Raw genomic sequence first — 12,566 nt, 5'->3', positions numbered from 1 at the left:
AGGATCAGTGTTTACAATTTAGATTGATATTTTATTGACCCTTATTAAAATTTCAATGATATGAATTGAAAACGGAACATGGAATAATGAACAAGGATGCCCTAGTTTGAAACCTTCCGAAACAATAAATGTTGAATTTCGGAACACAACGTTTCATTTTCTATATTGGCCCTAAATACTATAACAGAATCCCACTAAATGCAAGAAGAATTGAGAATAGAATAAGATTTAGTAGGAAGCTTAAGAAAGTTTTGTTCAAGAACCGATTCACCTCGATTTGTGAATTTGATATTTATTAATTTTTCTTTACACTCCTAAAGCTATTGATTCTTTCGTGAAATAAAATGTTTTGTTATTCTTTATATCCGCGCCTCTCTTTTCATCTCATCTAAGGTTTTCTTTTGTTTTTTTTTGTTTGTTCTACTCGATAAATTTGTGCTTTAGTCCTCAGAAAGTCCGAACAACATGAGAAAGCATTGGTTAGTTGTTGGTTCGTCTTGGTGAAGATAACATTGAAATTATTGCATATGTATCTTGTCCAATATTTAAGCATCTTGTAATTGTGATTGAAATCTCAAATAAATTGAATTGAAAAAAATTGAAAATATCACAGCAATGATAACTAAATTACTTTTATCCAAACTGCTTCAAAACTCATCACTCTTCAATAATAAATTCTATTCAATGCTGAAAATCAAGAAAACTTTTTTTTTTCAGTTTTATTTACAACTGTCTTCATTTGAAGTTCGATTTTGTATAGTCCTTCCAAAGTCACTTGACTTGAACTGAAATACATATATCTAAGTCAAGTTTACATTGATATAATTAGTGATAGAGTGCTTCCGATGCCCAGAGAGAATACGCAGATTCCCAAACAGGTGTATTCCTCTTCCTCACATGTGTGTCTTTTCATCAACCTACCGCAGATTTGCGGAAACAGGTAACATGCAGAAGGCTAAAAACGCTGGTGCTCCAGGTCTCCGAAACATTGTAGATGAAGATGAAACAATATTACTGGCAGTAGAAGATGCTTCTACAATAAGTACACGTAATACTGCCAGTGATCCTGGATCATCTCACAAAAAAGTATGGTCGGTACTGAAGAAAAACCGTTTTCATCCATATCACTACACTCCAGTAGAAGGATTAGAAGATGGTGACTATGCTAGAAGACTCCAATTTTACCGACTTATTCTGAATGCTGGCAGAGAGAATGCTTTTAGTCAAAGCTACCTCCCCCTCCACCTCCCTATGTTCAATATGACGATATTGATGAGTTATTACTATAATTACTATAGAACGGCTGATAATTGTCAGTAAGAGGGTCAAAACCTTTGTTTCTTGCCAATTTTTGACATTTTGAGAAAAATACTCTGATTTAGATTGGCTATATCTCGGTTGATATAAGGTTCAGAAAAAAGTTTCGGAAAACAAAATTATAAGGAATTAAATTATCTACAACTTTGAAAATGAACGTTTTGGTCGAAAACTAATTAAGTTGACAGTTATAAGCAAAGAACCGAAAAAAGGCCGAAAATGTTAAAATTCTTCAGCCCCTTCTCAAGTTAGCACAGGGTCCTCGTGTTGAATAACTTGACAGAATCATCCCACAGCACCCTCAAAAAACCTGAAGAAGTTTCAGTAGGTTCGGAATTTTTTCCAGCAGATCCCACTTGTTTTGCTCTGACTACTGGATTATAAATTTGATCGACTATATCTCAATTGATATAAGGTTTACGAAAAAGTTTGTGAATTCAAAATTGTAGAGAATTTAATGATCTACAACTTTGAAACGGAAAGTTCTAGTCGATAACTACTTAGTTTAGGAGTTATGAGCAAAAAACTGAAAAAAGTCTGAAAATTTTGAGGTTCTTCGGCCCTCCTCAAGTTAGCACAGGGACCTCGTGTTGGATAACTTGACACAGGTATGCCACAGCACCCCCGAACAACCTGTGGATGTTTCATAAAGTTCGGAATTTTTTCCAGGTGCAATGTATTTATCTACTGGACTATTATGGTTCTATGGAGACTATTTTCAGAATTTTATGAACCCACAACAAGAATGCAGCATTTGAAGCTTCCCAAATACAATATACATATCCAGTTCCAACTTGTTGTAGTATTTTGAAGAATGAGAATAACGATAACAATATATTTCTATAAAGGATTGGTGTCTAGACACTCTTTACTTGGAGTCGTGAGATGAGCATATTTCGGGAGAATCGCAGCGCTTGGTATATACACCCAACCGTCCTTTAGTAAAGTCACCATGCTCCGCTATTTAGATGAAAGGTGCATAGGGCAGGGAACACTGAGTGTCATACTGAAGATTCCATCAGCCGTATTGAAACGCAGCAACCTTTGAAATTGGTTGGGAACTCCTGTCATGAATTCACTTACATTAATTACGCCTGTATATCTTTTGTGTGCTCAGGAATCATTTTTCTCTATAGTCTACTTCAATCAGCTGTTTAAACAATGGATACATACTCGATTTCCTTTATATATTCGGAAATTTTTTTTCATAATGCCCATATGAAATCAAAAAATTTATTGAAAATCAATTAATTAAATTAATAAATCACCCTTTATTATCTAAACGGTTGAATTAAGTGTGGTGATGAAACGAAAACATTTGATCATCATCGAGATTTCTACAATATCTAAAAAACCTCGATCAAATTCGCCGAAAGCCAATTTTCCTTTTGTGCGGTGCGTGGTCTCTACGATTTTTTTTGAAAATTATGACAAAATTGATTTTGAACATGAAATGAAAAAGTAGGGATAGGGGGGGCCACTACACCTCTAGTGACTCCAATCTTTTTTCAAAACCTTAATTAATAATGATAATAATTAATTGATTAATAATCATAATCAATTAAATAATAATAATAATTAATTAATTAATTAATAATACCTGATTATTATCAATAATAATAATTAATTATTATTTGTTATTATTAATAATAATAATCAATTAAATCAAGAATAAATAATTCATTGAAAAGGAAATGTCTGCACCTCATATTCAGAAAGTACCTATATTGTACTAAGTTTTGAATCGGGAACACAGATTGATGTTTGAGAAATCTTTTACTCATTCGGGAATTTTGAAGCCAGATGTCTTCATTGCTTCGGAACTTTTTCCGAGTAGCATAATTGCAAATTTTTATGATCGAGCAATCCCAGCATCCGTCGGCAACTTCGTCGGCTTTAGAGAAAGTATTTTTGTAGGACGCGTTCAACCACTATATACTACTATAGTGACTCAATTGAACATTGTGGCGACAATTCGTTCGAATTGAGTCTAAAAATGGCGAATGGGGACATAGAACCATAGAATTTAAGAAAACAATTCACTGAACTGAACTGACCATTTCAAAATCAAAATTATTGGGCCTTGTTGTATTTGATTTTAATAAAATAAATTCATTCAACTGAAGAATACTACAGTGACTAAATAAAATGAGCCTAACATCTTGAATAAATCCCAAAAATCAGGTAAATGGAAAATGTAAACAAACAGCTACAATATTTAGGCTCAGCCAATCAAAAACGAGACCACGCTTGTCGCCACTGTGATTTATTAAGTCACTGTATATACTATTACCTATTTGGTGGTGATAATAAAATTCGAGCTACCGCTCAATTGATATCCATAATGAAATCATTAATATTAGTAAAATAGTAGTATCATTAGTGTGGCGAAGTGATGAAAAGGGATATTATGGATAAAGTGAAAAAGGGAGAGCATATAAGCAGATGAAACGGCAGACATTTCAGGAAAAGAATAATTAGTATCTATTGGAATTATATACCAATTATATTTTGATGTAAAGTGTTACAGAGTACAGAAGATTTTGTACGTTTTGTCGAATCAGAAGGTATGGACGTGAAGTCTATCGCAAAGACAATTAATCAGTTTGTGTCCAAAAAACTCAATCTAGAAAAGTGCGTTTGCCTTGGATTCGACGGCTGTTCGACGATATCTAGGAAAGAAGGTGGAGTTCAAGCAATCCTCCGTCAAAAATACACCAAAGCTTTGTTTTTGCATTGTGCGTCACATAAACTGAAACTGGTGATGGACGATCTCAATGCTTTATCTATTATCCGGAACAAACAAAAATTTTTATAATTATCAAAAGTCACCGTGATGATGCAGAAAAGTAGCTGAAGAGATAATGAAAGATGCCTTCACAAACGCCGAAAAGCTTGGACTAGAAAAAGAATTAAAGGCACTGCCCGTACTGTCGAAAGACAAATTCACAGGAGCAACCAGCCAGCCACTAACCCCTCTGAGTACTGGAGTAAGTCCATAATTATTGCTTACTTGGATTCCATCATCAGAAGATTTCCTGAAGAAAACACGCCAGCGTATATATTAAGCAGAGTACACCCTGCTCAAATGCAAGACAATTCATTCCAAAGTTTCACCGATGCTTGTGACACTTTCTCCAAGTTTTATAATTTAAACATCAAAATTGAACTCGAATTGTGGCAAAGGATTTGGCAGGAAAAACTCGAACTTAATTTCAAGAAGCTGACCGTAATTTATTCAATGAAAGAAACACGGGACCTTTTTCCTGATTTCCTTTGGAAATTTTGATCGCTCTACTTGCACTGTAGAGAATTAAGACTTAGCTAAGGAAATCGATGGTTGAGAGTTGCCTTAATGGTTTGGCGATGATGAGCAATCATCGCAAAACTTCCCAACAGGGTAGTTAAATAATTTTCAAAAAATCCGAGAAGGTTGTGTTTAGATAAGGTTGTAGTTTTATGACTTTGATATATTCAAAATTTGAGTTTCATTAAATTATCAGCTGAAAAAACGTGATATCAAGAGAGAGAGAGAGAGAAAGATTTTGTTTTGTTTGCCCCCCTTTGCCCAACGGCTGGCGACGCTCTTGGAGAGATCCACTTCGAATGAACAGAAATTGAATAAATCTCAATTCCAAATATCAAGAAGGAGACATTCTCCTATGAAAGACATAGGTATTCACAAAAAACACACGACAGAAATCGTCATAGAGTACAAACAAAAAAATTCAAGAAGTTAATAGGCGAACAGATACTCGAAACCTTGAAAAAACAGCATTTCAGGTTTTGTGAGGTAGTTCTTCTAACGCGGAGTCCCACTCTGTTTAACCCTTCATGAAGCTTTTCATCGATGCTTAAAATGAAAGGAGAATCACTCCAAAAAAATCTTTCGGACATGTTACACCTCCTCTGATTTCCTTACAGGTCACTGCCATCTCAGCAAACACATTATGAGAATAGGATTAACAAAAACTGACGAGCGCAATTTCTATGAGGAGTAGAAAGAAAGCAAGGCCTGATTACCTGATACTCAGTGATCTCTGCCAAATACACATTTCATTTCTATAGCGAAGGACCTCGTCTGAAAGAAATGAACTTAGGTAAACCACGCGGTGTTCCTGAGCGGTGACCTATCCAAGTCCTAACCACGCTCGGTGCTGCTCGGCTTCAGTATTCTACCGTGAACTGACAATTTCTGCTTGTAATGGGTGACTTTGCTGGACTAGCAAAGAGTCACTTCAAGTATATGAACTATATAATATATAATGTAGCAAAGAACCGCTCAAATAAATGCGTCAATGTTTGGACTCCTCAGTACTGAAATGTGAGCTGTAGAAGGTACAGTGGTTGAAACAGCTCTGATGAGAACAGAATATCTATGGTCGCAATACAAGATAACCCCTTAACAGTATTCAGTATGAGCAACCCTCGGAGCCGAAGATTATATGTTGAATAGGGATTATGAGCGCGTGAAAATAAATGAGATCAATAATAAAAAAAACAACCCAAAAAAGGATTCAGCCTCCCAGTCGAAATCAGAGGATTCGCCCCATTCGAAAGGAGCACCTTCACTATAGTCAGGATAGACGTGTTCATGATGGCCTCTTGAAGAGGCGTATTGCCGAAGGCGTCCACTACGTTGACGTCGGCGTTGTTCGCTATCAGCATCCTGGTGATGCTCTCGTTGCCTTTGTGTACGCTGAAGCAGATTGGGGTCCTGCCCTTGTTATCGGGTATGTTAGGGTCAGCGCCGTGTTCCAGGAGCAACTCGGCAGCATCGCCGTGAGAATTCAACACCGCTATGGAGAGGGGAGTGAAGCCCAGTACGTTCTGAGCGTTCACGTTTATGTTCTGCAGGTTCAGCAGGAACGTCAGCATGTCTACGTCGCCCCTGTCGCTGACCATGTGCAGGGCCGTATCTCCGTTCACGTCTGCGGAATTCATATCCACATCGTGGTTCAAACAGATCTCCAGGAGTTCGAAGTTCGCTGTGAAAACGGCATCGAGGAGGGTCTTCCCTCTATGCTGGAAACCTATGGAGAAACAGAATATAGAATTATATTTCAATTTTTTACAAATTTTACACAATTTATGTATAAACACTTAACAGGCCCATTGAAAATTTCCCGGTCTACTATAGTAAAACACATTTTTTTGGCAAAATTCGATTTCTTATTCAACATAGTTGCCTTCAAGGGCGATACAGCGATTATAGCGATTTCCAACATTTCGATACCATTCTTGTAGAACGATTTGTCTTTCGCTTCAAAATAGGCCTTATTTTCGGCGATTTCTTCTTCATTGGCGCTAAAATTCTTTCCAGCGAGCATTCTTTTGTCTGAAAACAGGAAAAAGTCGCTGGGAGCCAGTTCTGGCGAATAAGATGGATGCAGAAGCAATTCGAAGCCCAATTCGTGCAATTTTATCATTGTTTTCATTTATTGATGAAACAGCACCTTTTTTTTTCAAATGGGACCGTTTTTTAAAGATTCCATCCTTTAAACGATCCAATAACGCTATACAATAATCGCTGTTGACGGTCTGGCCCTTTTGGAGGTAATCAATGAATATTATACCCTACGCATCCTAGAATACTATTGCTATAACCTTGCCAGCTGACTGTTGTGTTTTTCATCGCTTTGGATTCGGGTCATCGTGTGCAGTCCCCTCAGCTGAGTGTCGATTGGATTCGGAATCGAAATGATTGAGCCATGTTTCATCCATTGTCACATATCGACGCAAAAATTCAGGTTTATTGCACTTAAACAGCAAACACTGCTCAGAATCATCAACACGTAGTTGCTTTTGATAGATTGTGAGCTCGCGCGGCGCTCATTTTGCACACAGATTTCTCATATATTCATGAATGTTATGATAAACACGTTCAGATGATATCTCCACAATGTCTGCTATCTCGATCGTCTTCACTTTACGGTCATTCGCCGTCTTCGGTGATCATTTCACCACGTTCAAACTTAGCATACCAATCAATGATAGTTGATTTTCCTGGTGCAGACCCCGAATTTATTGATGTATTGACGCCCCATGGAATATGTTGATGGGTTAAAATTATTCACTTGTATATTATTGTGAATAAATAAAAACAAAAACAAAAAACAAAACAAAACTCTTCATCAAGCCAAGATTTTGCTTCAACTGTATTTTTTCCCTTCAAAAAGCAATATTTTATCAATACAAGAAATTCTTTTTTTTCCATATTCTTTCATATAACAAAAGTAACTCATAACGCAATATATCACGAACTAATGGTCGGACTGCAGTCAAATTTTGACACGTATTGTTTGAAGGTTGGTACTAACTAAAAATCATATGGATTTAATACAAGCACCGCCATCTGTGCATCATACCGGGGACCTTTCAATTGGCCTAATATTGCAGTCGTTTTCTGAATAAAATGTTTTCTGAATTTGGCTGAATACCCTCCTCATCGCACTTTCCATGTACGTTTTGTAGTAGTAACGAGTAGTGACATGAATTAGTAGTGAGTTTCGTTTGATTTGATTTCGAAATATACGAGATTTTAAAGAGTGGGTATTACGGAAAACCTGGAAATGTAATCTATTTCGCCCTCAACTTCAGAGCAATTTCTATCTCCTTGATTGTCTACAGATTTAAGGTTTCATGTTATATAACTTAGGTCATTGAATTCTAGATCTAAATAGTTCATCATTCATGTATAGTATTAGGCATGATTTCTTTGTAAAATTTGATCGAGCGATTAACGGAGTTCGCTTATCGAATAGAAAATTAACCATGGTTGAAGTTAATAATAAAGATTTTCGAAATGCGATTCACTTTACCCCAAAATACGAGGTGGAGTGGATCATTGCACAAAAAATATTTGTAATGTATTCTACTAGATGAGATCTTGTAGATAAAAAATCATTGTAAGGAGTAATATATTGTATAGGGTGTTTTTTTTCGAGGTATATAACTTTAAGCTGGCATTACTGTTCAAGATGGCGACCGATTTAACAGCTGTCAAGTGATTCATTCTCAGTTCGGGTTGGCAATTTACCATGAATAGACTCACGCCTGAACAACTCTTGCAAATAATGCAATTTTATTTCGAAGATAATGGTTCTGTGCGGAATACGTTTCGCGCACTACGTCCATTTTATTATGTTTAGCGAGAAGCGCCCTTTTGATTGAATGGCTACGTCAACAAACAAAACTGCCGCATTTGGAGTCAAGCTAATCCTCAAGTGTATGTCGAAACACCGTTACATCCAGAAAAACTAACTGTTTGGTGCGCTTTATGGGCTGGTGGAATCATTGGTCCGTACTTCTTCAAAAACGATGATGGCCAGAACGTCACAGTCAATGGTGATCGGTATAGAGCCATGATTACTAACTTTTTCATTCCTGAATTGAACAACCATGATGTCCAGGAGCTGTGGTTCTAACAAGACGGCGCAACACAGCTCGTGTCACAATCGATTTATTGAAAGACACGTTTGGTGACCGCCTAATTTCACGTTTCGGACCTCTGAATTGGCCTCTAAGATCTTGTGATTTAACACCGCTAGGCTACTTTCTGTGGGGCTATGTAAAGTCATTGGTCTATGTCTATGCGGATAAGTCACAAACCCTTGACCATTTGGAAAACAACATTCGCCTTGTTATTGTCGATATACGGCCACAAATGTTGAAAAAAGTCATCGAAAATTGGACGTCCAGATTGGACTACATCCGAGCCAGCCGTGGCGGTCATATGCCAGAAATCATATTTAAAATGTAATTCCACAAGATTATCTTGCGGATAAATAAAATTTATGTCAATCGAATAATCCATCGTTGTTTTATTGCAATTTAACCCTCCATCGGGCGCGGCTGATCTGTCAGGCACAGCGATCGTGTTCGGTATCCCCTCTCTTCTACTTCGCATTCCCGAGACCCAGTTCTTTCACTCTTTCAGTAGCTTCCCAACTTTGTGTGTGTATCGTGTTGCTAAAGAGTGTCTTGCTTTTTATCTTTCCGAATTACGTCCAGCTCCGTTCTGATCTATTAGGCTCACGGCACCCGAACTCGTTCGATTTTTGAAGGAACGTATCTGGATTTTTTTCATTCAAAACATTTGAGGTTAGTCATTGTATGAATAAATAGAACATAATTAAAATTTAGTTTGAACCATTTCTACGTTTATTGCCTTGTGCCGCTTAGGCTCACCGCGCCCGAACTCGTTTTCAAATGAGCTTTTTCTCTACTTCTGTTGCAGAATTTTACCAAATATGGAACGTAAGAATTATGATCTGAATAACCCAACCCACGTTCAAGAACTCATGCGTTTTCTGGAGGATGATGATTCAAGAGACCCTGCAGAAAACGAGGATTTGGGTGAAGAGAGTGATATCGACGAAATTGATGAAGTGGAGCAACGTGAAGGCGATTCATTATCCGAACAAGATGGGGACGATCAATCATCTGATGAAGAGAATTCGTCAAATAGCGAAATTGAATTTTATCTAGGACGAGATAAACAGACTAAATGGAATAAAAAGCCACCTTCAAATAAACGGCGTACACAGTCTCAGCATATAATGGTAAACCTTCCTGGTAGAAAGGGCAATGCGCGCAACGCTAAAAATATTTTAGATTGTTGGAAAAGTTTATTCACTGATGAAATCTTTCATATTATAGTGAAATACACAAACCAATATATAGACACCATCCAGCATACATTTTCTAGGGATAGAGATGCTAGACACACAGACATGATTGAAATACATGCTTTCATTGGTTTGTTATATCTAGCAGGGGCTTATAAATCCAATCGTCAATATCTGGAGGAACTCTGGGACAGAAAGGTGACGGTATTAAAAAATTTGGACTAGTAATGAATATAAAACGTTTCAAGTTCCTTATTCGTTGCTTGCGTTTTGATGATCGATCTACTAAAAACCAACGGAAAACATTGGACCGCCTTGCTCCAATTCGTGAAGTTTTCGACAAATTCATCATAAATTGTCAAAATTCATATTATCCTGCTGAGAATGTCACCATTGACGAGGTGCTACCAGGCTTCAGAGGCAGGTGCTCATTTCGCCAATATATACCTTCAAAACCAAACAAATATGGAATAAAAATTTTTGCTTTAGTCGATGCCAAAATGTTTTATACATTTAACATGGAAATATATGCTGGAACACAGCCGGAAGGTCCCTTTCGTGTGAGCAATAAGCCTGTTGACGTAGTAAAAAGATTAGCAGCTCCATTATTTGGATCTGGTCGCAACATAACTGCAGACAACTGGTTCACTGATTTCAACCTCATCCATGAATTGAAAACGCAAAGGTTGTCATATGTTGGCACAGTCAGAAAAAATAAGAGACATTTACCCTACTCTTTTATCGATTTGAAGGAGAGAACACAATACAGCAGTTTATTTGGTTTCAATAACGGGACGACTTTAGTTTCATATATACCGAGGAAAGGAAAAAATGTTATTCTTGCATCTTCGCTTCACATTGACGATAACATTGATCCCAGTTCAGGAAATATGAAGAAGCCTGAGATGATTACATTCTATAACTCCACTAAATGTGGGGTGGACACCGTAGACCAAATGTGCGCTAATTACAATATACACCGTAATATAAAACGGTGGCCAATGGTAATATTTTTTGCCATGCTGAATGTGGGGGGCATCAATTCTCAAGTGATTCATCTCTGTAATCAATTAGAGCCACAGAGACGAAGAAGATTTCTGAAACAGTTGAGTCATGAACTGGTAATAGAACACATGAGACGCAGAAGCCAAATGACGTCAGGGCTACACACTAGTATTCAAGTTCGTCTAAAGCGATTTTTTCCTAGGGATGATCGTGAGAAATCACCAGAAGTTCCAAAAAACATAAAAAATGTAGCACATGTAGTTTGGAAGGAAGTAAAAGGAGATTGTCGAGCTACGCGTACAGAAAATGCAATAATCATATCTGCCTGACACACGCAAACATGGTATACAATGCTTGCTTCCCAGAGTATCAACTAGTACCGCCAAATGAAGATTCTGACTAAAAATAGTTAAAATAGTATTATCTTGTGCCACTATGCTAGGCTTTGACACAATTCAATTTTTTTTCAGATAATAATGTAGGTTTAGTAGGTCACTTTGCGATAATTTTGAAAATTTTGTGTTCTGGTTTCATTCACAATTGGAATAATAAATGATTTGTTTTTGAATGTTTTTTTACCTTTTTCGTTAGGACACATTACTGTGACGACAACTCATTCAGATTTTTTAAATGAGATGTTGCGGAGTTCAATTCATAGACCGTTTTCGCAAATGTGCCTCTCAGGAACACCGCGCCCGAAGTCGTTAGTATTTGAGGCGCGCCTGACGGAGGGTTAAAGTTCTATAGCTCTAAAAAACCACCCTTTATAAAATGGTGAGGCACATCAGAAAAAACTTATTAATATTGTAATATAGATATATATTTTAAGTTTACGAACAAAGTTTTTTTAGATAACTCAACTTTTTCAGCATAACAATCATTATAAAAAATTGAATCTGTTGAATCGGACTGCGCGAATTACTTATACGTGTGTATAGCAATGATTAACCATCGCCTGTGGTGCTATAGAGTTGATTTTTGCCTGTAAACTGTTCACTTCTCCCGACAATCGACATTACACTCGCCCCATCATATGTTTGAGCCACTAGTTTTGAATACAAGTCAAATTATCTGAATTTGGCAAATAAAAATTGGAATAAATATTGAGCAGAACGTCTAGAACTTATATCATAAAATCACATGAATCGTTCAACAAGTTGATCATTTATTATATGTACATAACGGAAAATGGTTAATGGCAGCTTATATCAATAGCTTCATCAACTTGTCAGGAAAAAAAGATTCTGAAAGTTCTTCTTCAATTTTTTTATTCGCAATAAAAGCAACCGAATAGATTGGGTCCGTGAAGTTAGCGAAAAGTTGGAACTACTAATTCTGGAAATATGTCAGATAACTAGTGCCTAATTAGTGCCTATTAGTGCAGTGTAAAGTTTAATAAGCACCATTGTATTTTTTGAGAAATCGGCATTTGAAGTGGTTGGTGCTAACTTCGCACTTAGCACCAACATTTTCGAATTGAGGAAAAATTCCTATGCCACTAATTAGTGCTTAATTAGTGCCTATTAGTGCTTTTAGAATCATTATAATAAAATAAACCATTTTCAAGATATCGCTGATTATTTCCTTTGGTGCCAACTTCGCACTTAGCACCAA

At 36.8% G+C, this 12,566-nt stretch overlaps 1 protein-coding gene across 3 annotated transcripts in view; it reads right to left on the bottom strand.

Annotated features, from left to right (window-relative positions):
• The window catches only part of LOC123682427 (serine/threonine-protein phosphatase 6 regulatory ankyrin repeat subunit C-like), a 50,913-nt gene that overhangs the window by 22,534 nt on the left and 15,813 nt on the right, over nucleotides 1–12,566 (bottom strand). For all 3 annotated transcript variants that reach the window (XM_045621032.1, XM_045621030.1, XM_045621031.1), the window contains exon 2: nucleotides 5,823–6,350. In XM_045621032.1, coding sequence (XP_045476988.1) covers nucleotides 5,823–6,350 — 528 coding nt within the window. The remainder of the gene's footprint in view (nucleotides 1–5,822; nucleotides 6,351–12,566) is intronic.

This window comes from Harmonia axyridis, chromosome 6, assembly GCF_914767665.1.
Source record: "Harmonia axyridis chromosome 6, icHarAxyr1.1, whole genome shotgun sequence".
In the NCBI taxonomy this organism is placed as follows: Eukaryota; Metazoa; Arthropoda; class Insecta; order Coleoptera; family Coccinellidae; genus Harmonia; species Harmonia axyridis.
The sequence above is the reverse complement of the archived record's forward strand: the minus strand, read 5'-3'. Positions and strand labels throughout refer to the sequence as shown.